This window comes from Elephantulus edwardii, unplaced genomic scaffold, assembly GCF_000299155.1.
Source record: "Elephantulus edwardii isolate Elephantulus edwardi_28Jun2011 unplaced genomic scaffold, EleEdw1.0 scaffold00291, whole genome shotgun sequence".
Taxonomy (NCBI): domain Eukaryota; kingdom Metazoa; phylum Chordata; class Mammalia; order Macroscelidea; family Macroscelididae; genus Elephantulus; species Elephantulus edwardii.
This window is the reverse complement of record NW_006400041.1, coordinates 2,790,968-2,813,654: the sequence shown is the minus strand read 5'-3', so window position 1 is coordinate 2,813,654 and position 22,687 is coordinate 2,790,968. Positions and strand designations below refer to the sequence as shown.

Here is a 22,687-nt window from a genome sequence, read left to right as displayed (position 1 = left end):
TCTGGGGTCTCACAGTCTTCACTCCTCTGGAGTTCCGTGGTAGGTGGCTGGCTGTTGTTCTTCCCGGGTCTCTTCCAGGTCCCTCTCGCGGTGGAACCCCATCTGGCGGTGGCGTTCTCCCGTTTGGCGCAGCGTTCTCCCATCTGGGGGCCTCGCTCTCTCAATATATGTTCTTGTTGTTAGGTGTTGCCAAGTTGAGTATGACCCATAGTGATCCTATAAGAAAGAGATCTGGACCCTGCCTTTCCTGTGCTGTCCTCAAAATGGTGTGTATCTTTGTAGACCCGGTCCCTGCACTAGGAAGCTACCTGACATTAGAAAAGGCTAAAGCACATGGCTTGCTGAAACTGAGGAGGACCTGAAGCCTCCAATACGGATTTAGGCTCAATGTCAAGAAGACAAAGATTCTCACCACAGGGTCAATTGGCAGCATCAGGATGGATGGTGAAGAGATTGAGATTGTTCACCGCTTCAGTTTGCTTGGCTCCACAGTCAACACTCTCGGCACCAGCAGCCAGGAAATTAGAAGACGTATTGCCATGGGAAAGTGTGCTGTTAGGGACCTCTCCAAAGTACTGAAGAGCAATGGTGTCTCTTTGGAGACTAGGTGCTTTTGATACAGGCCATAGTCTTTGCCATCACTTGTTATGCATCATAGAGTTGGAGAATGACTAGGGAGGATAGAAGGAGAATTGATGCCTTTGAGCTGTGGTGTTGGAGAAGAGTATTGAGGGTACCATGGACTGCTAGGAAAACAGATTCATCCTGGAAAGGGTCAAACCGGGCTGCTCCTTGAAGGCAAGAATTCTAAGGCTCCATCTAACATACTTTGGACATGTTGCAAGGAGGGACAGGTCCTTGGAGAGGGACATCATGTTTGGTAGGGTGGAGGGACAGCGCAGAAGGGGAAGGCCTCCTATGAGGTGGATTGATTCAGTGACTGGGATAATCAGGATGGGTGTGTCAGAGACGGTGGAATTGGCCCAGGACAGAGCAGAGTTTAGGGGTGTTGTACATAGGGTCGCTATGAGTCGCAAGTGACTCGATGTCACATAACAACAACAACAACAAGGCACATGGTGGTCGTCAAGTAATGCTGCCTCCACCATTGCTAGAGGAAACACAGACCTTCCTCCAGACCTGATGGGGTGATAAAGTCTTCCCCTTTATCTGGTTGGTACCTTTGAATTTTTTATTTATGGCTCGCTAAACTGCAAAAGAATACATTTCCGTTTGTTAAAGCCATCCACTTGTGGTATTTCTGTTATAGCAGCACTAAAATACTATCAAATACTTAAAATAATAGTAATAGTGATTAAAATATTATGTGAAAAAGAAGAAAACTAGATTTAAATCAAACATTCTATATTCTGTGACGAGCTAAATCAATCAGGACATATACACACTATGGAACATTGTGTAACCACCTCCATGGTGCCAATGCACCCCGCACCCTGCTCACATAGTTCTCTTTCTTGGTAGCCTCCTGGAGTTCCATGGCCTGCTGAATGTAGTGTTTCCCAGCTAAGATTTCATTTTCCAGCAATGACAACTCTTTCAACGAGATGGGCCAATTCAACCGTTCTAGTGCCTCATTTAAAGTTGCCTTGTTTTCCAAGTACTTTATTGGTTTGTTTGCATCTAACCTAAAAAAAAAAAACAAAACAAAACCCAAAAATAGAAAGGGGGGAAAATGACTATAATAGAAAAAAAATATAACAAGACTGTTTCTTAGTAAATTCTCCCAAGAACCGTCTGCCAAAGCAGGTGCTGGTTGACGGTCATTCATTAATTTATCGAGACTTTAGTAGTTTGTACAAGTTAAATAGAACAATATCTTGTGAATTATAGTAGGCAATTTACCCCACTACCTAATTTGATTAATTGCATCTTAAACATTTAAACCACTCATGAATCTTTCCAACTCATTTTTTGGCATATTTGAAGCCCATTACTTTCTCCCTATCTCTGATAACTGAAGAATCAAAAATGAACTTCAAATTGACTTCACACAACTATGCCTACCTGTGATTCAACACAGTAAAATTGCTTCAGTGCAGTAAGTTTTCTAGCTTATCTTAGTATTTTTATTTCCTTTCTTCCTTGAAAGGCTAAAGAAAGCTAAACTTTCTATCTTCACTGTTTTGATACATGAAGAACAGAAGCCAAACATCCCAAGAGGTGCTGATCAAGCTGTGGGACTTCAGGGGCATCTGCTGTGTTGTGCCCAGGACTTAGATTTTATTTTAAGAACAGCTGATCCTGAGTCACACATCCTAGGAAGAGGTCTGTGTATGTATGTGAGGGAGAGATAACATTTCATAATTGCCGTTCTCAGATAACCAAAAGCATCACTTACCAGATGTCTGAACAGTAATCCACAAAAAGAGCTCGTTTTCAGAAGATGGCAAAAAAATTCTTGTTGCAAATTTTAATTAAGATCTCTGGATTTTGTTTTAAATTTGCTCATATTGGGAAATATTTTTACAATCAAATCATAGGCAGTTCCTTACTTCACCTCTACCTTGCATGTGAACTTCCAAGTTGTAAAGCAGCCCAGTGGTAGATGGAATTTGCTCCAGGATTTAAGAAGCATAAATGACATAGCTGAGCCTCTACATCTTGTGGTTCCTAACCTGTACACTATAATAGACAAAGTGCTAGTCTATAGGCCTTTTACTGTAAGAACCACCTTCCCTTTGTAACTTGATTTGTGCCACTACTAGAACCTCTACTTGGAATATTATTGCTTGTTAATTTTTGACTCATGTACTTTTAACTAGTTAGTTAAATTTGTGTCTTCTAGGTTGCAACACCTCCATGATACATCTTCAAGGATATGAACATGTACAGCTAAGCACAATTGATAACAGTGCATCTAAATTCCAAAATCAATCTCCATAACAGTCTATGTGTTTCCTACTGCCAAAGGGGCCCTTTAGAGTAGTGAGAGAAGATCTCCACCCTGAAACCCACAGCGTCCCTTTTCAGCAGGAAGTAGCTAAGAGAATACGCCATCCCCTTTTCCTTATGACTCAGGGTGAAGTCTCTCTCAGGGAGGAGTGATAGGGAATGGCAAAGGACACACTGACAAAGGAGATTAATCAGAACTGGCTTTGACAAGCACTGTGGCAATTGGACAATTAAAACAGACATTCGGGAGGGGGGGAAGAAAAATGAACTGGGGAGGAGGGTAGAGAAAACAGTGCAAAAATGAATGAATGAGAACCCAAAATCTCTGTAAATGTTCATTAAAACTAATAAAATTTAATAATTATTAAAAAAAAACTAAAAAAAAGGATAGGTTAGTGTTTCAGGGGAAATTTTTCAGGGAAATGGGAGGTTTCCAGAGGGATGGTGTGAAGGTAGAGAATCTCATTCATACACTTATCTCTTTTCTCTTTCCTCATTAGAAAAACCTCTCAGACCAAGTACAACAGCTATTCTACGAAAGACTTAAGGCTTTGGAAAGGGAATTTTATGTCTGCTTTGCTAAGTGAAATTGATCAACCCCTTCAATGGGTACAGAATTAGTTTTATAGTAATATAAATGAACCTTCATGTTTGAAAAAAATGAAATCTTTTCCCAATTTATAAAAATTTTAATATTGTCAGAAACCATTCTTCAGAAGGCCGTGAAGTATAAATTGTTATATTTAAAGGAGATGTAATCATGCTGTATTTCAAATTCAGTGAATCAACTGTCAAAACAGAGGCATCAAAGGAAAGACATTGTTATTTAAAAAAACCCACAAAACAACGCAATACTGACATTTCTAGTGAACAGACTTCATTCATCAGTTTATTCAACAAATACTTACTGCATCCCTATTCTGTGCCAACTATCCTATGCCATATTAGGTGTTAAGAATTATATGATGAAAAACAGAAACTCTCTCTGCTTTATATAGTTTATAATTCAGTGGGAGAATACAATAAGCAAGGAAATAAATAATTGTAGGAAATATATAATTGTAAATTGTGATCAACATTAAAAAGGATATATACAAGTAGTATTGAGAAAGAAAAAAAGAGGAGCATGGGAGTGTTATTGAAGATTCACTAAGTGACAGTCATAGGATCCTGTCTGTAGAAGGGCAAGGGCAACGCAAAGGCAGAGGGATGTCTGAAATGAGTGGAGACTCAGCAGAATAAACAAATGTTGTTGGTGTTGTTAGGTGCCATCAAGTCAAGTATTATTCATAGCAGCCCTATGAACAAAAGATCTAAACCTAGTCCTGTCCTGTGCCATCCTCACACTTCCTGACGCACAAGAGCCCACTGCAGCAATCACCTTGTCAATACACCTGGTTGAGGGTCTTCCTCTCCTTCATCGACCCTCTATCCTTCCCAACACCATGTCTCTCTCCAAAGAAGAACACCTCCTAGCAATATGTCCAAGTATGTGAGGCCTCATAATTCTTGCCTCCAATAAGCACTCTGGCTGTACCCTCTCCAAGAGGGCCATCCATGGAATGTTCAGTGCTCTTCTCCAACACCACAGCTCAAAGGCATCAATTCTTTTTGTGCCATCCTTATTCGTGTCCAAATCTCAGATGCATAGCTAGTAATCAGAAAGACCATGGCCCTGTGGGCGGGCCTTGGTATTTAAAATTTGGTTGGGTCCAAGGGCCAATTGTGTTTAGAAAGAACATTGTTATAAGTGGTGCAGTACTTCTCTGTCAGTTTGCTGTACTGCAATTACTTGGGGTTGCTGTGATACTGAAATCTTTGCCAGTGTTGTGTCCAATTCCAAAAGGTTTTCCCATTGTGGATGGGTTTTGGTGGAGCCCCTGGTTAAGACAGAGTAGGAAGGAGGATGGGCCATCTACTTCCTAAATAAAAAGCTTTTTAGAACCCTGTGAACACTAAACAAAGAGGATAGTTATAGTAGTGTAGTAGTAGAGCTCAGATTGGAAGCTAGTTGGAATGAATGTTGGAAAATTAGATATTTTTTAAAATGAAGTGGAATGCATAAATATTGACATACTGGGCATTAGTGAGATGCAATGGATTAGCTATGGTCACTTTGAATCAGATAATCATATGATATACATAAGCAAATACATTCATGAAATCTTGGGCTTTAGAAATGATGTTAGAAACGACTTTTATGTGTCAGAAATGCAAAAGAATACACGTTTTAGAGCAAGGCAGCCTGGGGTGGAATGCAGAAATAAGTACTTCCCAGCCAGATGGCCTTGGAGAAATAATTCACACACTTAAGTAGCATCAGAACCCCCCAAAGGGCTTCTTTCAACACAAATTGCTACTAGTGGCTTAGTGATAAGAAGTTGTGCTTCCAAAACAAGGTATACTGTTCAGATTCACCAGCTGCCTCATGGAATCAAGATGGTTTATCTCCTCCTGTTCTATTTACTGCCTCTGAAAACCCACTGGAAGGTCCGCTGTGAGTCAGTAGTGACTCAGTGATATACAACAACAGCAGCAGGTGTTTTCTAGCTAGTGTTTGCACTGACATTGCATCTGCAGTATCTTGCAAGTGCAGAATGTGGGAATAACGCCTTCACACGAATATTGGAATAATGCCTTCATGCAATAGTGTCAGGAGAATTAGAGGACATTATGAAGGGGAGGTGACATATCACACAGTCAGCTGCCGGTCAGGCAGTGAAGGCAAAGGCGATGGTGGTGAATAATCCACTGAAACAGTCTGCTCCTGAATTCCCTGACCACAGCCCTGACCCAGGTGGAAGGACAGTGCTCTCTTCCCTTCCTTTTTATCCAACATCAATTCCCAGAACTCTGCATCTCATTTGATCTTGTATTATCAAATCTATCTTGGAAGAAGTGTAGTCAAAATATTCCTTAGAAGCAAAGAAGGTGAAACTTAGTCTCACAAACTTTGGGCAGGCAGACAGAAAGAAACAATCATGCTTGATAAGGTAGAGAGGGGGGAAAAGAGGAAGACTATTAATGACACAGATTAACACAATGTTTACAACAATGGGCTCAAGAACAACAGCAACTGTGAGTGTTCCATTCTGTTGCACATAGGACTACTGAACTGGAGTAGACTTGACAACAAAACAACAACAATATCCTCACACAGACTGGTCCTTAAAGACAGGAGTTTCCCAAGGGCAGGCCCCATGCCTAATTTAGCTGTGCTGCTACCATGATTATTGGAAGTCCTTGGGGAAAATAGAAGACTCAGGCATGTGGCTGGGCAAGGAAAAGATGAGCATCAGTCTGATACCCATAACTCAATTCCAACCCTGTCTTAGAAAATGAGGGATGAAGTAACTTACTTTTCTTTTTCCTCTTGAGATAGTGCTTGCCAAACAATTTTATTCAAGCGCCTGTTAAGAGAAACAACAACAGTAATAATTTAGCAGCAACACCGCATTTCATATTGCAAAATGCTGAGGGGTGTGGCAGGAGAAATTCAGCAAAGAGCCTTCACAATTTAATCATATATTCCTTTTAAGCAGTTTTCCCCCTCATCTGTTTCAAAGCAGTGTACATTATTTATCCCCTCTTTTCTTAGTTCCCCCCCCCAACCCTGATGTCAGTCCTGTACAGTGGCATTATGGAGTATTTGTCTTTTCATGACTGAGATATTTCACTCAACGTAATGTCCTCCCAGGTCACCCATTTTGTATAATATTTCATAAGTTCCTTGGTTTTCAGTACTGCATAATATTCTCCATTCGTTTGTTGATGGACACTTGGATTGTTTTCAACTCTGCTACTATGAACAATGCTGCAATAAACATAGGTGTGCATATATCTGCTTGGGTGGTAGTTCTGATTTTTTTAGGGTACATTCCCAGTAATGGAATTAATGGGTCAAATGGTATTTCTATTTGCAACTTTTTGAGAAAGTCCCATATTGCTTTCCATAGTGGCTGCACCATTTTACACTCCCACCAACAGTGAATAAGGGTTCCAGTTTCTCCACAACCTCGCCAGCATTTGTTGTTTGGTGCTCTGTTGAAGTTTGTTATTCTTACTGAGGTAAAAACAACAACAACAAACAAACAAAAAAAACCCCTACAGACTGGGAAAGAATATTTGGTAATGATATGTCTGATAAGGAACTTACATCTAGAATTTATAAAATACTCGAGCACCACAACAAGATAAAAGTAAATAACCCAATCCAATATGGGCACAGGATATGAACAGACACTTCACCAAAGAGGGTATTCAGATGGCCAATAAACACATAAAGAAATGTTCAAAATCCCTAGCTCTAAGAGAGATGCAAATCAAAACAACTCACCCCAGTCTCCAGTGGTTTGAATCCTCACTCCACAAGAGTCTCCTCCTACTATGATTTACAACCTTAGAAACCTGATGTATTTTAAGTAGGAACCAGTATAATGGAGATGAATTGTTGGTTTTTGAATGCTTATAAGGAATCCTTGCATAATAAAAATAATTATGAGTTTGGCTGCTCACTGAAAAAGTTTGTTGCTTAAATTTATCCAGAAATATCTTAAAATAAAACCTAGAGATCTGTTTCTACCAGCAATTTCTGTAGATCTGTTACAGTTCTTTTTGTTAGTAATCGCTAACAATTCTTTCTGAGGTTTCAGTCTAGTTTTGTCCCACTATTTCATCACCTAAAATCCGGTTTCTAGAGCACAAAACATGCCCCAGAGGTCACAAGTTGAGTGGTCTGTCGCGAAAATACTGCATCAACAGATGAAGTGGAAAATATGGTCCCTTTCCAGGAGGCAGCCCCCTAACCACTGAGCTACTCCAGTGGGTTTTTGGAGGCTGGAGGAGACTATCTTTTTCCTGCAGAACTGCTAACAGATTCAAATTGGCCACCTTTAGGTGAGTGGCAAACTCCCTACATCTTTGCCACAATAGCTCCCTACTTTTCCAGTACAAAACCAAAACACAGATGGAGCAAATGATTATGTTCCACTTTCCACTTCCAGTGAATAAAATAACCTAGACAAAGCTTTTAGCAACAACTACTAATTTCTCACTGTATTATTGAGAAAAACTGTTTTTATATTCTTAATAAATTAATGTTGCTGTTTTATACCACGGAGTCAAAACCAACAATTTTGAAAATCACTACCTAATTTGAGAGGGACTGGAGAGTATTATGCTGAGTGAACGAACTCAGTCTCATAAGGACAAGTACTGCATAAGACCATTGTTGTAGAAATAGAAAGATAACTAGTTAACTGTGTATGAAGATCCAAGCGGGGGAGGGGGCGCAGAGGGGTAAGGATGAACAGAAGGAAAATCATAGGGTAGCACAATTCGTAGACTCTTCAGAGGCCATAATCTCATGCAGATTGCCCATCGTTCTTTCACAGAGCTGCTGTATTTGATCCGTGCACCTTTCTGTTGGCAGCACAATTCCTTATCACTAAGCTACCAGAGCTCCCTTATTAGTTATTTAATATTAACTTGTATTTGTAATAGAAAATTTATTCTTTAAAAAAATTTTTATTTTATACTGATTTGCTTACAAAGTTCATATACATTGTATTTCACGCTATCCTTCTTTGTTGCTATAATTGTCGACTTCCTTTTCCTTCTTGCTCTGCCTTTCTAAATATCTGAGAATATGAAAAACAGATGATGAAACTTAGTCATACTCCTATCCAAAGGTTAGAGCTAATAAGGCAAATGAGACTTTCACAGTCATTTGGCCAAAACAAGCTCATAAAAACTATGTCTGTCACAGTTATTCCCAGATGCTTAACTCCTTCTGTTTCATATTTTAGAACTGAGGCAGCAATTTCAGTTTGTGTATCTGAGCATTAATTCTGAGCCATTAATGCCAAGTATTGGTGTATGGGATGATTTTTCTGCAGATAATTTTGACTGAAGTGTAAGGTTGGAACCCTCCTGGAGTAACACGGTAGAAAATGAGAAGAGTGTGGTTACATTGTGAATATTAGAATTAATTTTATAAAACAAAATATGTGTGAATGGTTGAATTGGAGAACCAAATTATTTATACATGCATGTATATATAATGTATATGTATTTTTAGGGAGCTCTGATAGCTTAGCGATAAGGAGTTACACTGCTAACTTTAAGGCATGTGATTTGAGTTCACCTGCAGCTCCAAGGGAGAAAGATGGGCAGTCTGTTCTCATGTAACTTACTGCCTCTGAAAATCCAGTGGAGGGTGAGCTATGAGTCCATTCAATTCAGCCTCAATATAGTGTGTGTGTGTGTGTGTGTGTGTGTGTGTGTGTGTGACATACATATACTTTTCCCTTTTCCCCTCTTAGAGCCACAGCAGAACATCGGCTCTAATCTGACTCCAGAGTCCATTCATGGTATCCACTGCTTATGATCTTCAATTTGTAGGAGCTTCTGACAAAACTCTGCGGTGCCATTAGGCACAGCCTGCTCTGAAAATTAAGTCAATCCTTGGTACAAGTAAACCTGAAAACTAGAGAGTTGAGTTACTGTACACATATAGCTCACTTAATTCACCCATCACCTGGGGTAGGTGGTATGATTCTTATTTTATGTATGAGAAAATGGAGTTTCAGGAAATTCCATGACTCAGGGTCACAGAACCACAAAGTGGGGAAGCTGAAATTTGAACGTTGACCTGTGTAGCTCCAAAACTCTTGTCTGCATTCACCTTTTAAGAGAATTTTGAGGTAAAGGGTTTTTTTTGTGTTTTTTTTTTTATGGAATGCTTCACGAATTTGCATGTCATCCCTGTGCAGGGGCCATGCTAATCTTCTCTGTATCGTTCCAATTTTTAGTATATGTGCTGCCGAAGTGAGCATGAGGTAAAGGTTTTCTACTGCTCCATTTTAAAAAGAACTTTTAAGATTTTTTTAAAATAAAAGTCTATTTTAACAAATAATACTACAAGTCTTTTCAACACATCTTAGAAACTGTAAGCTCTGTTTAGCACCTGATTAAAGGAATCAGTTTCTATAGGTCTTATAATATCAACGTTTCATGTGAGAGGAAAAAAAAACACATTGATATTATTTTCTTGCTCTCTTGCTGACATCATTTTTTTCTTATTCCGTTTAGAGAATTCACTGTGTCAGATCAAACACAACTCCATGTGTTACATATACACTGGCTCACTGAATACTCACTGCAACATCATGAGGGTTACCACAATTCTCTACATTCTTCAGAGAAGTTGAGTCCCACCCCAAAGTTTCACAGCTTGCAGGAGAAGGAGCAGCAAGTTGAGCATGGGCTCAGGTATTCAGAGTCATGGTTCATGTGGTCTCCAGGCTCATGAGGAAAAGTTACATGGCTCCACTAGTGAACTGGTGACTTAACTTCAATGACTTAAAGTTTTTTAGTTTGAATGAAGAGAAGAAAGTGTCCTGTCATGTCCTCAGGACAGGGTTAACATGTGGGAAGAGCCATGAGCCTATGACATTCCGTGTATTTATGGCTGTTTTAGGTCTGGCAACTTAGAGAATGGAAGGAAGTAGTAAAACGAATTGTTCTTTATATAAAATTCACATAATCTTCACAATGGCCCTCAGAGAAAGGTACTGTAAATAAGGAATCCAAGGCTCATTATCACATGATTTGTCCTGAGTAGGTGTCAGAGTCAAACATGAAACCAAGAAGTGGCTGACCTCAAAGCTCTAGCCTGTGTCCTTGCGCAAAATGAAAATCTGTGGATTATTAAAGCAAATGAAATGTAATTTCAACAATATTATAACATTGCCTTATAAGAAATTTTATTTTAAGAATTGTAACAACCAAATTATATATTTAAGTATGTATAATTTGATTATTACATGGCTCTTGTTTTGGAAGCAGGAGCAGCATCCACTTCCTAAATAGCATGCTTCTGGAAACTCTATGAACTCTGATAAATATCGATAGTTGTAGAGGGGCTTCAGGCCTTTTGTTCATAGGGTTGCTATGAGTCATGGTTGACTAAAAGTCATTCAACAACAACTTGTTAGATGCCAACTCATAATAATCCCACAAATCTGAAACTTGCCCTAAATTGTGCCATCCTCATAATCTCAGTCATGTTCAAGCCCCGTGTGTCAATTTACCCTGGGGAGGATCTTCCTCTTTCACTGACCTGTTACTTTTCCAAGCATGCTGTATCTCTAAGGTTTGCTTCCTCCTGAAAACATGTCCAAAGTGAGATAGTTTCACCACGTTTTCTGTAAAGAGCACTCTGGTTGCTCAGGACACATTTGCTTGTTCTTTTGGAAGTCCATCAAAAATTCAGTAACCTTCTACAACACCAACATTCAAAGGCATCAGTTTTCTCCTGTCATCCTTATTCATTACTCAACTTTCAGATGCTTATGAAGCAATTTAAAATATCATGGCTTAGATATGAAACACCTTAGTCTTTAAACAGATATATTTATTCTTCAGCACTTTGGAGAGGAACGTCACACAAGATTTCTCAATGACGCATGTCTTTTGATTTCTTGACTGCAATTATCATTAAGTAATTGACAATTCCATTCTTTTCTCAATCTATTATGGTGGTGCTTACTGGTCCAATGGTGAGGATGTTTTGTTTGATATTGATATGTAACCAACATTGAAGATTGGAGGGTTTTTTTATCTTCTTATATAAGTGGTTCAAGTTTTCTTCACTTTCTACAAGAAAGGTTATGTCATCTGCATAACACAGTTTGGTGAAAAGTCTTCCTCCAATCCTAATGCCTCCTTAGTCTTCATATAGCCCAGCTTCTGAAATTATTTGCTCAGTACACAGATTGAACAGGTAGGGCACATACCTTTTCTAATTTTAGACCAGGTAGAATCCCCTTGTTCTTTTCAGACAACTGCTTTTTGGTCTATGCATAAGTTTTTCATGAGCACAATTAAGTGCTCTGAGATTTCCATTGTTCTCAATGTTATCAATAATTTGTTATAATCCACAGAGATAAATGCCTATGCAAAAATTAAAAAAAAAGAAAAAGAAGGAGCTCTGGTGGCCTAATGGTAAGAAATTGCACTCCAATCTCAAAGGTGCATGGTTAGAATGGAAGGATGGAAAATCTGTGTGATTTACTGTCTCTGAAAACCCCTAGACAATAACTATGAGTTAGTTCCAATACAATGATACCCAACAACAATAGCCGTCAAAAAAAAATCAAGTGAACATCTTTCTGGTATTCTCTGCTTTTAGCTGAGATCCACCTGATATCAGCAGTTATGTACCTTGTGCCACGGCCTTATCTGAATTCAGTTTGACTTTCTAGCAGTTTCTGGTTGAATTTCTAGCAGTTTTAGTCCTTTAAAAATAATCCTCAGCAAGATTTGCATGCATGCCATACTGTAAAAAGAGCAAGGGCCACATAGGGACAGCTATATCACTTCACAAAGGGGAAATGTCTCTGTCAACATCAATACCACAAAACCAATTCCTATGAGGTTAGACACATCCCTCATGCTCTTGCACCTCTTTCTACTCATCCCGATGCATTTTACAGTTTTACTGGGTCTAAAATTCAATGCAGTAGCTCACAGACCACCCAGAACCATATTAGGGAAGCCAAAAAGTTATAATTCAGGCTAGTAGCCAAGTATGGTTGGGACAGTTTATGAAAAGTGCTCACAAGCACCTCAGAAACTTTAGACCAGTGTTCCAAAGTCTTGCCAATATTGGTGTTTCCCTCCATGCTCATCCCCTGCCCCAGTTGTCTGACAAACTTGGGCAAAGGCTCTTAAGTTAGCTCTGATTCTGTTGGTGGGTGTAGCAGCCCCAAGGTCTGCTCTGTTTCATGTTTCATGTCTCTTGTTTTCCAATATGGTTGCTATGGCTGTTGCTCTAGCCCTGAAGGATGAGTTGCATTCTTTTGCTGCTGCTTCTTCTCTGTGAGCAGGGGGAGAATCTTAATTTTGCTGCTGGAGCTGCTCAACTTATTAATGAGACTAGCTAAACCCTTTGTGGATAGGCTGACATACTCTATTTGCATATTCTTGCCTATTTACATAGCAAAGTCAAGTTCAGTGTCTGTGAAAGAAGTTTTGAATAATAAACTCCAGGATTATTGATTATATTAATACTGTGTACCACCTTTTTATGGAATCACCTTTGGATCACCTTTTTTGAGAATGGGAGAAATTATGGATCATTTCCACACAATAGTCAGGATGATGCCCGTATTTCTTGCTAGAGAATGGTGAGCACATCAATAGTTGTGTCTTCTACTTAAAATACCTCATCTGGTAGTTCATCAATTTCTAGGGCCTTATTTTTTTCCCCCCAACACTTTCAATGCAGCTTGGATTTCTTCTTTCAGTACAATTGGTTCTTGATTATATCTCACTTCCTAAAATGGTTTGGTTCCAATCAATTCTTTTTGCTACAGTAACTCTGTGTATTTTTTCCATCTTGTTTTGATGCTTCCTAGTCCATTCAAGATTTCACCCACAGCATTCTTTAGTATTGTCATTTAAGGATTGAATTTGTTCTTCAGTTCTTTATCTCAAGAAATACTAAGTAAATTCTCCCCTTTTGGCTTTTTAACTCCAGCTACCTGCACATTTCATTATAATATTTTGCTTTTTCTTCTGGAGGGAGCTGCTTTTTGAAACTTTCTGTTAAGCTCTCTTCTTGTATTTATTTTGGCTCCTTTTTGTTCCAATGCAAATTCCAAAGTCTCTTCTAGCACCCATTTTTGCCTTCCTTTGTTCTCCTTCTTTGTAATGACCTGTTGCTTTCTTCATGGATAATGTCCTTGATGTCAATCTGCATCTTGTCTGATCTTCAGTCATTAGTATTCAAAGCATCAAGATAGTTTTAAAATTAAATGTAGTTACACTTAAGGTCCTATTTTGATTCTTATGGACTCATTTTCATTTTCTTTAATCTGACTTTGCATATGAATAGTTGATGGTCTGTTTCACAGTCAGCCCTTAGCCTGGTTTTGACTTTGACTGCTGATATTGAGCTCCTACATTGATTCTTTCTACAGATGTAGTCAATCTTATTCCTCTGTGGGCCATCAGATGAAGTTGATGAATATAGTCACCATTTGTGCTTTTTGAAAAAAAAGTATTGGCAATGAATATTCATTGTATAAAATTCCATCATTCAGTCTTCAGTCTCATTTCTGTCACTTAGGCTGTAATTTCTAACTACCTATTCTTCTTTGTTTCCAACTTTTCCATTTCAGTCACTAATTACTATTAAAGCAACTTTCTTTTTTGCCTGTTTGGTTCTGTATTTTTAAAATTTCATATTGGTTTGCATACAAAATTTGGACACATTGTGTTTCATTCATATACATTGTGTTTCACACAATCCTTCATTCACATTGTGTTTCATATAATTATTCCTACACATTGTGTTTCATCATTGATCAATGCCCACCACTGCCCCATCTTTTCAGGTTCCCACTACATCTTTCTAATTCCTTCAACCCTTTCTTTTATCCAACAAACTCTGCAAACTCATGTCCCACCCTCCCCCTGCCCCTTCAGCATACCTGTCCCTTCCCTTACTCCTTTGGACACATCTCACTAATTACCTTTTTATTTTTATGATAATGGTCTTATTTGTCATTATGATACTGAGTTCACTCAGCTTAATGCTCTCTAGCTTCTCCCACATGTTGTTTTTGTGTTGATTCCTGTAGAGTAGAGCATGACTCATAGTGACTCTATGAAGAAAAGACCTAATGACTCTCCATAACTGTCATCATTTCACCAAGTTCATAGTTTCCAGGGGCATGTGGTTTAGGAAGTGGATGCCACTCCTGTTTTCAACCTGTTTTTCATATGGGAGCTCGACCAAACATTGTCCACATTGGGAAGCCAGTCTGGTATTTGATACCCCAATGGCACAAGGTTCAGCATTACAGCAAACCCAGGTTTCTTCATACTGCAATTGATAAAGAGTGATATACATAGTGGAAGAGTGTTCATTCAGATATAACAGCACTAGTTTCACTTGGCAGTGGTTAAGTGTCATCAAGTTGAATACAACTGAAAATAAGTTTTGCACAAAAGATCTAAACTCTGTTCTATGACTAACATAATTTCTGTACAGAACTCTGTTCTAGAACTACCATAAATTCTGTACATTTAAAGAGTTTGGAGAGCTTATACAGTTTCCAGAGGCATTTAGTTTTAGGAAGTAGATGCCACTCCTGCTTCCCACGATAAATCATTCTGGAAGTTCATCCAAACAATACATAACGGGTAAACATTATGGTATTACAGCAACACTAAGTTGTTCAGTTCAGCAAATAGACAAAAGATTGCTGTGTAATTCAAGGAATATTCATTTGAAAATGAATAAATTTGGCCCGAGGAGTCCTCTGCTGGCAGGCCCCTCCCCACCTCTGCGGGGTTTTAAGCCAAGGCCTTTGAGTGGACTTAAACCCTAGGGAAGGCTCAGGGATGCCCGCTCTTGGGCGGGGTGAGAAAGAGCAATAATACACATCAGACACGACCCCAAAAGTTTCCCTTCAGTTGCCCATCCGGACAGCATTCACAAGCAGCAAAAAGCTACCTGTTATATCATATTTTTCAAAATCATTGCTCCAAAGTACTATATAGTATTTCAATGTGTGAATGTACCACAATTTCTCAATCCATTTCTTGATTGTCCTTTAGTTTGTTTCCATGTTCTTGTGATTATAAATAATGCTGCTATGAACATCAATGTGCAAATCCCCATGTGTGTTTCAGTTCTAATTTCCTTAAGTTGTAAGCCTACTGGTGGAATAGATGGGTCAAATGGAATGTCTATGTCCAGCTTTTTAAGAAAATGACAAACTGCCTTCCAGAGAAGTTGCACTATTTTACAAACCCACCAACAGGGTATGAGAGTTCTAATCTGTCTACATCCTCTCTAACACTTATTGTTTGCTGTTTTGTTAAACTTTGCCTCAGCTACTGGAGTGAGATGGTATCTCATTCTAGTTTCCATTTGCATCTCTCTGATTGCCAGTGATTTTAAACATTTCTTTATGTGTCTGTTGGCCATCTGAATGTCTTCCCTGGTGAAAAGTCTTTCCATGCCTTTTGCCCATTTTGTAATTGAGTTTTTTTCTTGTGGAGGCCCTGTAGTATTCGGTAAACTTTGGTCAGGAGATCCTTGTTTGAGATGGCATTACAAAATGTTTTGGTTTACCAACCCATCCCCCAATTCAGAAGGTTTCCTTTTAACCTTATTGGAAAAAAGTTTTTTATGCATACAGGGACTTAGTTCCAGTCATCAATGCTATCTTCTCTTGATTGTGCATTTCTTGCTTTGTTTGCCAGTCTATTTCTACATTTTCTCTCTTATGATCTTTATGGTATGGTTCTTTATCCCTAGACCTCTGAACCACCTTGAGTTAATTTTTGTGTACAATGTGAAATGTGAATCCTGCATTTGCAGGTAGAAGATCCATTTTCCAGCACTATTTGTTGAAGAGGTTATCATTTCCCCATTTAATAGATTTTGTTTCCTTGTTAAATAACAGTTGACCATAGGTAGATGGGTTAATTTCTACATTCTCAATTCTGTTCCATTGGTCTATGTGTCTGTCATTGTACCAGTACCATGCTATTTTGGTTATTATAGCTGTATAGTAGGTTTTGAGATTAGAGATGCTATGCCTCCACTTTGTTTTTTTGTTTTTAAGAAGTGCTTTGCTTATTTGAGGTCTCTTTCCTTTCCAAATCAACTTGCCAATTGCCTTTCCTATCTCTTGTAAAATAAATTTAGTATCTGTATTGAGATTGTGTAAAATATATCGTTTGCTTTTGGCCAGATTGTCATTTTCACTATATTGAGTCTTCCTATCCATGAACAGGATATAAATCATCATTTACTTAAGTCTTTTGTTTTTCACATTAGTGTTTTGTAGTTTTCTTTATAAAAATCCTTTGTGTCTTTAATTGGGTTTATTCTCAAGTATCTCAGTTTATGATTTGCTATATTAATGCATCATCATTTCATATTCAATCAATTTCAGATCTATTATTGGTAGAAATGCTCAATGTCTTCATTTTTTTCTTTAGTGGTTGGTGCATATATTTGAATAATGGTTGTATTAACAGGACTTCCTTGTATGAGTGTGGTTAATCTCCTATCACACACAACATTGTATTTCAGGATAGATCTTGATATGCTCTTTTTGATGATGAATGTCACACCATTATTCTTCAATTTATCATTTCCAGCAAAGTAAATCATGTGATTGTTTTGATTCAAAATTGTTTTGATAAATATCAGTTCATCTCACCTCGTTGATGCCTATGATGTCAATCTTATGCTTTTCATCTAGTTTTTAACAATTCACAACATTATTCAAGATTATTATTTTGTACATTTCACATAGCAATAATTATTAGATGTTTTCAGCTATTTCTCCTCATTTTGGTTTACATTTCAAATGTAATGCAGGAGAAAGGAGAAACATGGTTGACCAGACCCCTGGCAGGGTAAGACAATCAACAAGCTGTAGACTTGCACAGACATTGTGAGTGCCTTCTTCTAGGGTGAAGAGAAGGAGAATGACTGGGAAAAGATTCTCTATGAAGGCCAGTGGTATTGAGGTAAGAATGTAATGAAAAAGGCTAGATGGAGGAGAATAAGAAAAGGCAGAGGAAAACTTAAAAGCAAGAAAAGTATCCTCTGGAACAGGAGAAGAGACAAAGAGGGTGAAAAAGTATGAGAGGTTAACCCACCTAACAAAATCTCAGACCACAAGAGAGCATAAGGCTTAAAATAGTTTGCCCTTGCTGGTTCAGATAAAGAGTCAGAAAAATATTGAGGAGCAGATAGAGGCAGCTGAGAAGTTCCTATAAATTAGCCTCAGTTTTTATGTGAAGGAAGTGAAAGAGGCTAAAGTGTTGGTATATTTGGAGAGATGTGTCATAAACCTATCAGGGAAATGCCTGTTTTAACACTGTAGAAGTCAATTAGATTGTGGGGAGGAATCAGGCCTGAAAACTCACTAGTTGTTGCTGTTAGGTATCGTTGAGTCGAATAAAACTAATAGTGACGAGTCAGGCGTTTCCCGGGAGCTGGAGCAGCCGCGCGGCCCGGGCGCCTGAGCCGTAGCCGGAGCGGCCGCACCGCTTGCCCCAGCGCCGGGGCCACCACCGCAGGCACCCGCGCCCAGGGCGCGCACGGACCATGGAGCGGACGGGCCCGGGCGCGGACGGCGGCGGCAGCAACAGCAGCAGCCGCAGCAGCAGCCGCGCCACCTCGGCTGGCTCGTCACCCTCCTGCTCGCTGGCGGCCCGGGGGGTCTCCAGCCGCTCGCCGGCTGCCGGCCTGGGTGGCGGAGGCAGCCGCAGCAGCCCGGGCTCCGTGGCCGCTAGCCCGAGGCGGCCGCCGGAGGGAGCCGGCGCTCGAGGGCGTGCTCAGCAAGTACACCAACCTCCTCCAGGGCTGGCAGAACAGGTTGGGAGGATCCAAGATGGCGGCGGAGGCAAAGACAGCGTGGTGAGCTGTGGGAGCAGTGAACCACTTAAAGCAGGGCCATTATGGCCTTCCACAGACTTCGGCTTATTGATAATTGAACACTTAAACAGTTGATGACTGGCCCTCAGTGAAGATCGAGGCTCAACAACAGGAATTCAAGGATTCCCAAGAAGGAATGGGGAAATATCTTCTAACAGAGCAAGAAGGCAAGCAGCTGTAACCCAAGACCACCAGTAAGGTGATAAAGTGTCCTCCCTTACCCCCCTTTACATCTACGCCCCTGTTCAGCATGAAGAAGCCAGAGAGTCGGCATCCAATTCCCAAATCAATAAGACAGTTGGTTTAATTACCATTGGAAAATGCTTGTCATTCCTCTGTAGCATCTGGTCCCCACTGGACCCTCATCATTTTCTTCACCTGCTCCCCCCACCGACCAAACTGTGCAGCTCTGAAACTGCATCCCTGCCCATCCTCACCCTTCTGCCCCCAACCCTCACCTCCTTGTACCCCCAATATGTTTTTCCCAATAAAAGAAAACGAAAAAAAAAAATTTAAAAAAAAAACAACAAAAAAAACTAATAGTGACTCTATGGACAACAGATCTGAACCCTGTCCTATCTTGTGGCATCTTCACATTTCCTGACACACTAGAGTCCACTGCGGGAGTCACTATGCCAAATCATCTGGTTGAGGGTCTTCCTCTCCTTCACAAACACTCCACGCTTCCAAGCATTATGTCTCTCTCCAAAGAACACGTCCTAGCAACACGTCCAAAGTATGTGAGGCAAAGTCTCACCATCTTTGCCTCAAAAGAGCCCTCTGGCTGCAAAATCATAACAGATCAGTAACAGTTTTCCTGAAATATATTAACTTTCATGCACTTTTTTCAGTTTACCCAACTACAAGGTGATAGATGAAACAAACCCACTTGCACAACTTCAGAAACCAAAAATGGACTTAACCTGAAGAAGGTGGGCACAGTTGATTAAGTAGTGTGCATTAAGAAAAAAAAATAAAACAAAAAAAAGAATTATTTAAGTCATGTAAGTGCTGTAAACCAAGGATTAATTATAGGTTGAGGACAAGTTAGAGTAGGAATTAGATCTTTCTTCAAGAATGAAGACTGGCTTTTCTGCCTTTGCAAATAGAAGGTTCTTGGATGGGCAATGACCCAATGACTATTTAAGATTTCCATATTCACTGCAATCAATGATATTAACAACTGGGCCAATTTATCACCACTGAGCCAATTGGCAGCACCACTGTAGATGGAGAAGAGACTGAGGTTATTAAAAATTAAAGCTTACTGGACTCCACAATTAACACTGATAACAACATCAGTCAGGAAATCGAAAGATAAGTAAGGATATCAATCTAAAGACTAAGCTATGCCTAATCCAGGCCATGGTCTTCTCAATTACTTGTTATGCTTCAGAGAGCTGGACATTGACTAAGGATGACAGAAGAAGAATCGTGCCTTCAAGTTGTGGTGGAGAAGAGTCTTAACATACCATGGACTGCCAAGAAAACAAGTAGGTCTGTCTTGGAGAGGGTGAAACCAAGTTTCTCCTTGAAGGCTAGGATTTTGAAGCTCTGTCTCACATATTTTGGGCACGTGGCCAGGAGAGTCCGGTCCTTGAAGAATGACATTATGCTTGGAAGGATGGAGAGACAGCACACAAGAGGAAGATCCCAGATTGATCCAGTAACTGGGGCAATGGGGATTGGTGTGTCAGAATTAGTGAGATTGACTCAGGACAGAGAAGGGTTCAGAGCTACTGTACACAGGGTTGCAGGCAACTCGATGGCACATAACAACAATAAGAACAACATATCATATTGGTTGTTTTTTATTTAAGCCTCTTGTTTAGAGTCAACAAGACCTTGTGGAGGGCCTTTATATTTAAAAGTTGGTTGTTATATTTTGGAGGAACACACTTCTGTCAATTTGCTGTACTGAGGTAACCTGAGGTTTCTGTGATTTGAACCTTGTGTCACTGGGGTGTCAAATGCCATAATGGTTACCCATTGTGAACAGGGGTTGGTGGAGCTCCCAGATTAAGACAGATTTGGAAGCTCGAGCAGCATCCACTTCCTAAACAACATGCCTCTGAAAAATCTATGAACTTTGAGAAATGGCAATAGATATAGAAAGGCTTCAGGTATTTTGTTCATAGGTTAACTATGAGTTGTGTTTGACTCGAAGGCAATCGACAACAAGAATAACAAATGTTATCATCTTGATGCTGTTATTAATTTTTAAAATAATAATATGCACTTACATGACATCTAACATGTCAATATACTGTGAAGCTGTGCAAGTCACTTTACTGAATGTTACATGGAAAAATGTCCATATTCAGTGTGCTAAGAGGAAAGCTACAAAGATCTCATGGAAATATACAAGTTCTATGGGTTTTGGAAATGTAAGATGGTTTCTTTAAAATTACTGCTAGCTGCTGCTGTTGCTATTCCTAAGGGAGTGATTTTTAAATAGATGCTGCAAATGAGAATTCCAAGCTAAAATAAGAGAAAGCAAACAAAATTAACATTTATTTAACAGTAGGCAGGAGTAATACTCACTTTTCATAAGATTTAATTGCTTGTTCGACTTTCTGCTTGTAAATATTGAGCTTCAGTCCTTGGGGGTTAATTAGCTTCATCTTGTTTGTGTCATTGCACGTATGTGCCATAGGGAACACCTGCGCATCAAAACCGAAGGAGAATGTCACTTGGTAGCCTAACTTGTGTCTTGAAAAATATATCTTTATGGCTGTACAATATGTATTCTAGTCATAAAATCAGTATATTCTACTTGGGTAAATATTAGAAAAACATTAAGAAGAAAATAGGAATCAGAGATACTATTTTTCTTTTATTTCCTATATTTTCACTATTTTTTTTAAATTACCACCACCCAAAAGCACTCCACCACTGCCAGAACACCTGAGCTAGAATTGTAAGGATAGCTATAACAGATCTCTCTGTATGCTCATATGACAGTAAGATATAGCACTTCCCTGCTGCTATTTGTAAATTACTAGTTGCATTAAATATCCTTCTAGCGTAATTAATTTTATTTTATTTTGAGATCATTTCTTTGACAAATTTTCTTCCTAATTTATATACTTAGGGATCAAAGAAACCACATTCTGTAAAAACAGCAAAGTATACAAGGGGAATAAGTTATATGAGAATGAATTTAGCATTTTAAAAGTGAGAAATGGTTGTCAATGAAATGTCTTGAGAGGGGATCAAAAGCACTTTTCTAGTTCTAGCAAACACACACAGAAGACTGGTCACCAGCACAGGTAATTGAAGTCACCTTCACCCACCACTAGAACCTATTTTCTGCCTCTAGAATTGTAGTAGACATGTGGTTTTACTTTTTTTTTTTAAAAAAAGAAAAAGTCCAACTATTTATATTTATAATCTGTTTCAATGTTTGCAGAAGTTTAACTGTTTAAATTCACAAGCCTTGATCAATTAGTAGCTTAAGTACTGTAAATAGCTACAAAACGGGTAATATTTTAATATGTTTAAAGGGTGATTGGTTTGAAAGTATAAAGCATAAGGATTAATAATTTGTCATTAAAGTAAAAGCACCTTGTATGGGGAGTACAAATGCCATATATAATGGTTGACTCTAGGCTAAGCTATTATCCCTTTTTCCATTAACTGGCCAGAATACAGTTTTTGTCCTCCTTAAACTGTTTGTCCTGACCTTGCTGGCATCCTGTAACTCGACTCCTTTCTCCATCACAGGGGCATTGTTTGTCCTTTATTGGTATGTTGGGAGGATAGCATGAATCATTACACAACACACCCTCCCTGTTTAAAATCTTCCATTTCTGAGTGCGTAGAACCCAGATGACCACTTCTGGAAGCAGCACTATTTATTTTCATGGAAGTAACTTTTCCTCAAAATAATAAATGAATGTCTTTCAGCATAACTCAGTGAGTTTTTCAGCCTTTCCACTTATTTCAGGGAATTTTCCCTCTTGAGTTTGAACCAAAACACATGTCTGTGTCTCAAAAATCCTAATATGAGTAAATACATCAGCATTACATAAGGACTATCAATCCATATGAAAGTTGGACAATGAATAAAGATGAAAGAAGAAGAATCAGTGCCTTTGAGCTGTGATGCTGTGAAAGAGTAGTGACCATACCATGGGCCACCAAGAGAACAAACAGGTCCGTCCTGGAGAGGATGAAACCAGTTTTTTCATTGGAGATGATGATTTTGTTCAAAATGGTTGGCTCTGGAGAACATTATGCTGAGTGAAATATCCCAGTCACAAAAGGACAAATATTACATGATGCCACTGTTGTAGA

The 22,687-nt window shown here is 39.2% G+C and overlaps 1 protein-coding gene across 1 annotated transcript in view; it reads right to left on the bottom strand.

The window, feature by feature from the left end:
* VWA3B (von Willebrand factor A domain containing 3B) overlaps window positions 1-22,687 on the bottom strand; it is a 493,423-nt gene that overhangs the window by 87,689 nt on the left and 383,047 nt on the right. The window contains exons 19-21 of the mRNA XM_006900716.1: window positions 20,933-21,051; window positions 6,273-6,323; window positions 1,454-1,646 (exon numbers count right to left, since the gene is read on the bottom strand). Of these exons, the coding sequence (XP_006900778.1) occupies window positions 1,454-1,646; window positions 6,273-6,323; window positions 20,933-21,051 (363 nt within the window). The remainder of the gene's footprint in view (window positions 1-1,453; window positions 1,647-6,272; window positions 6,324-20,932; window positions 21,052-22,687) is intronic.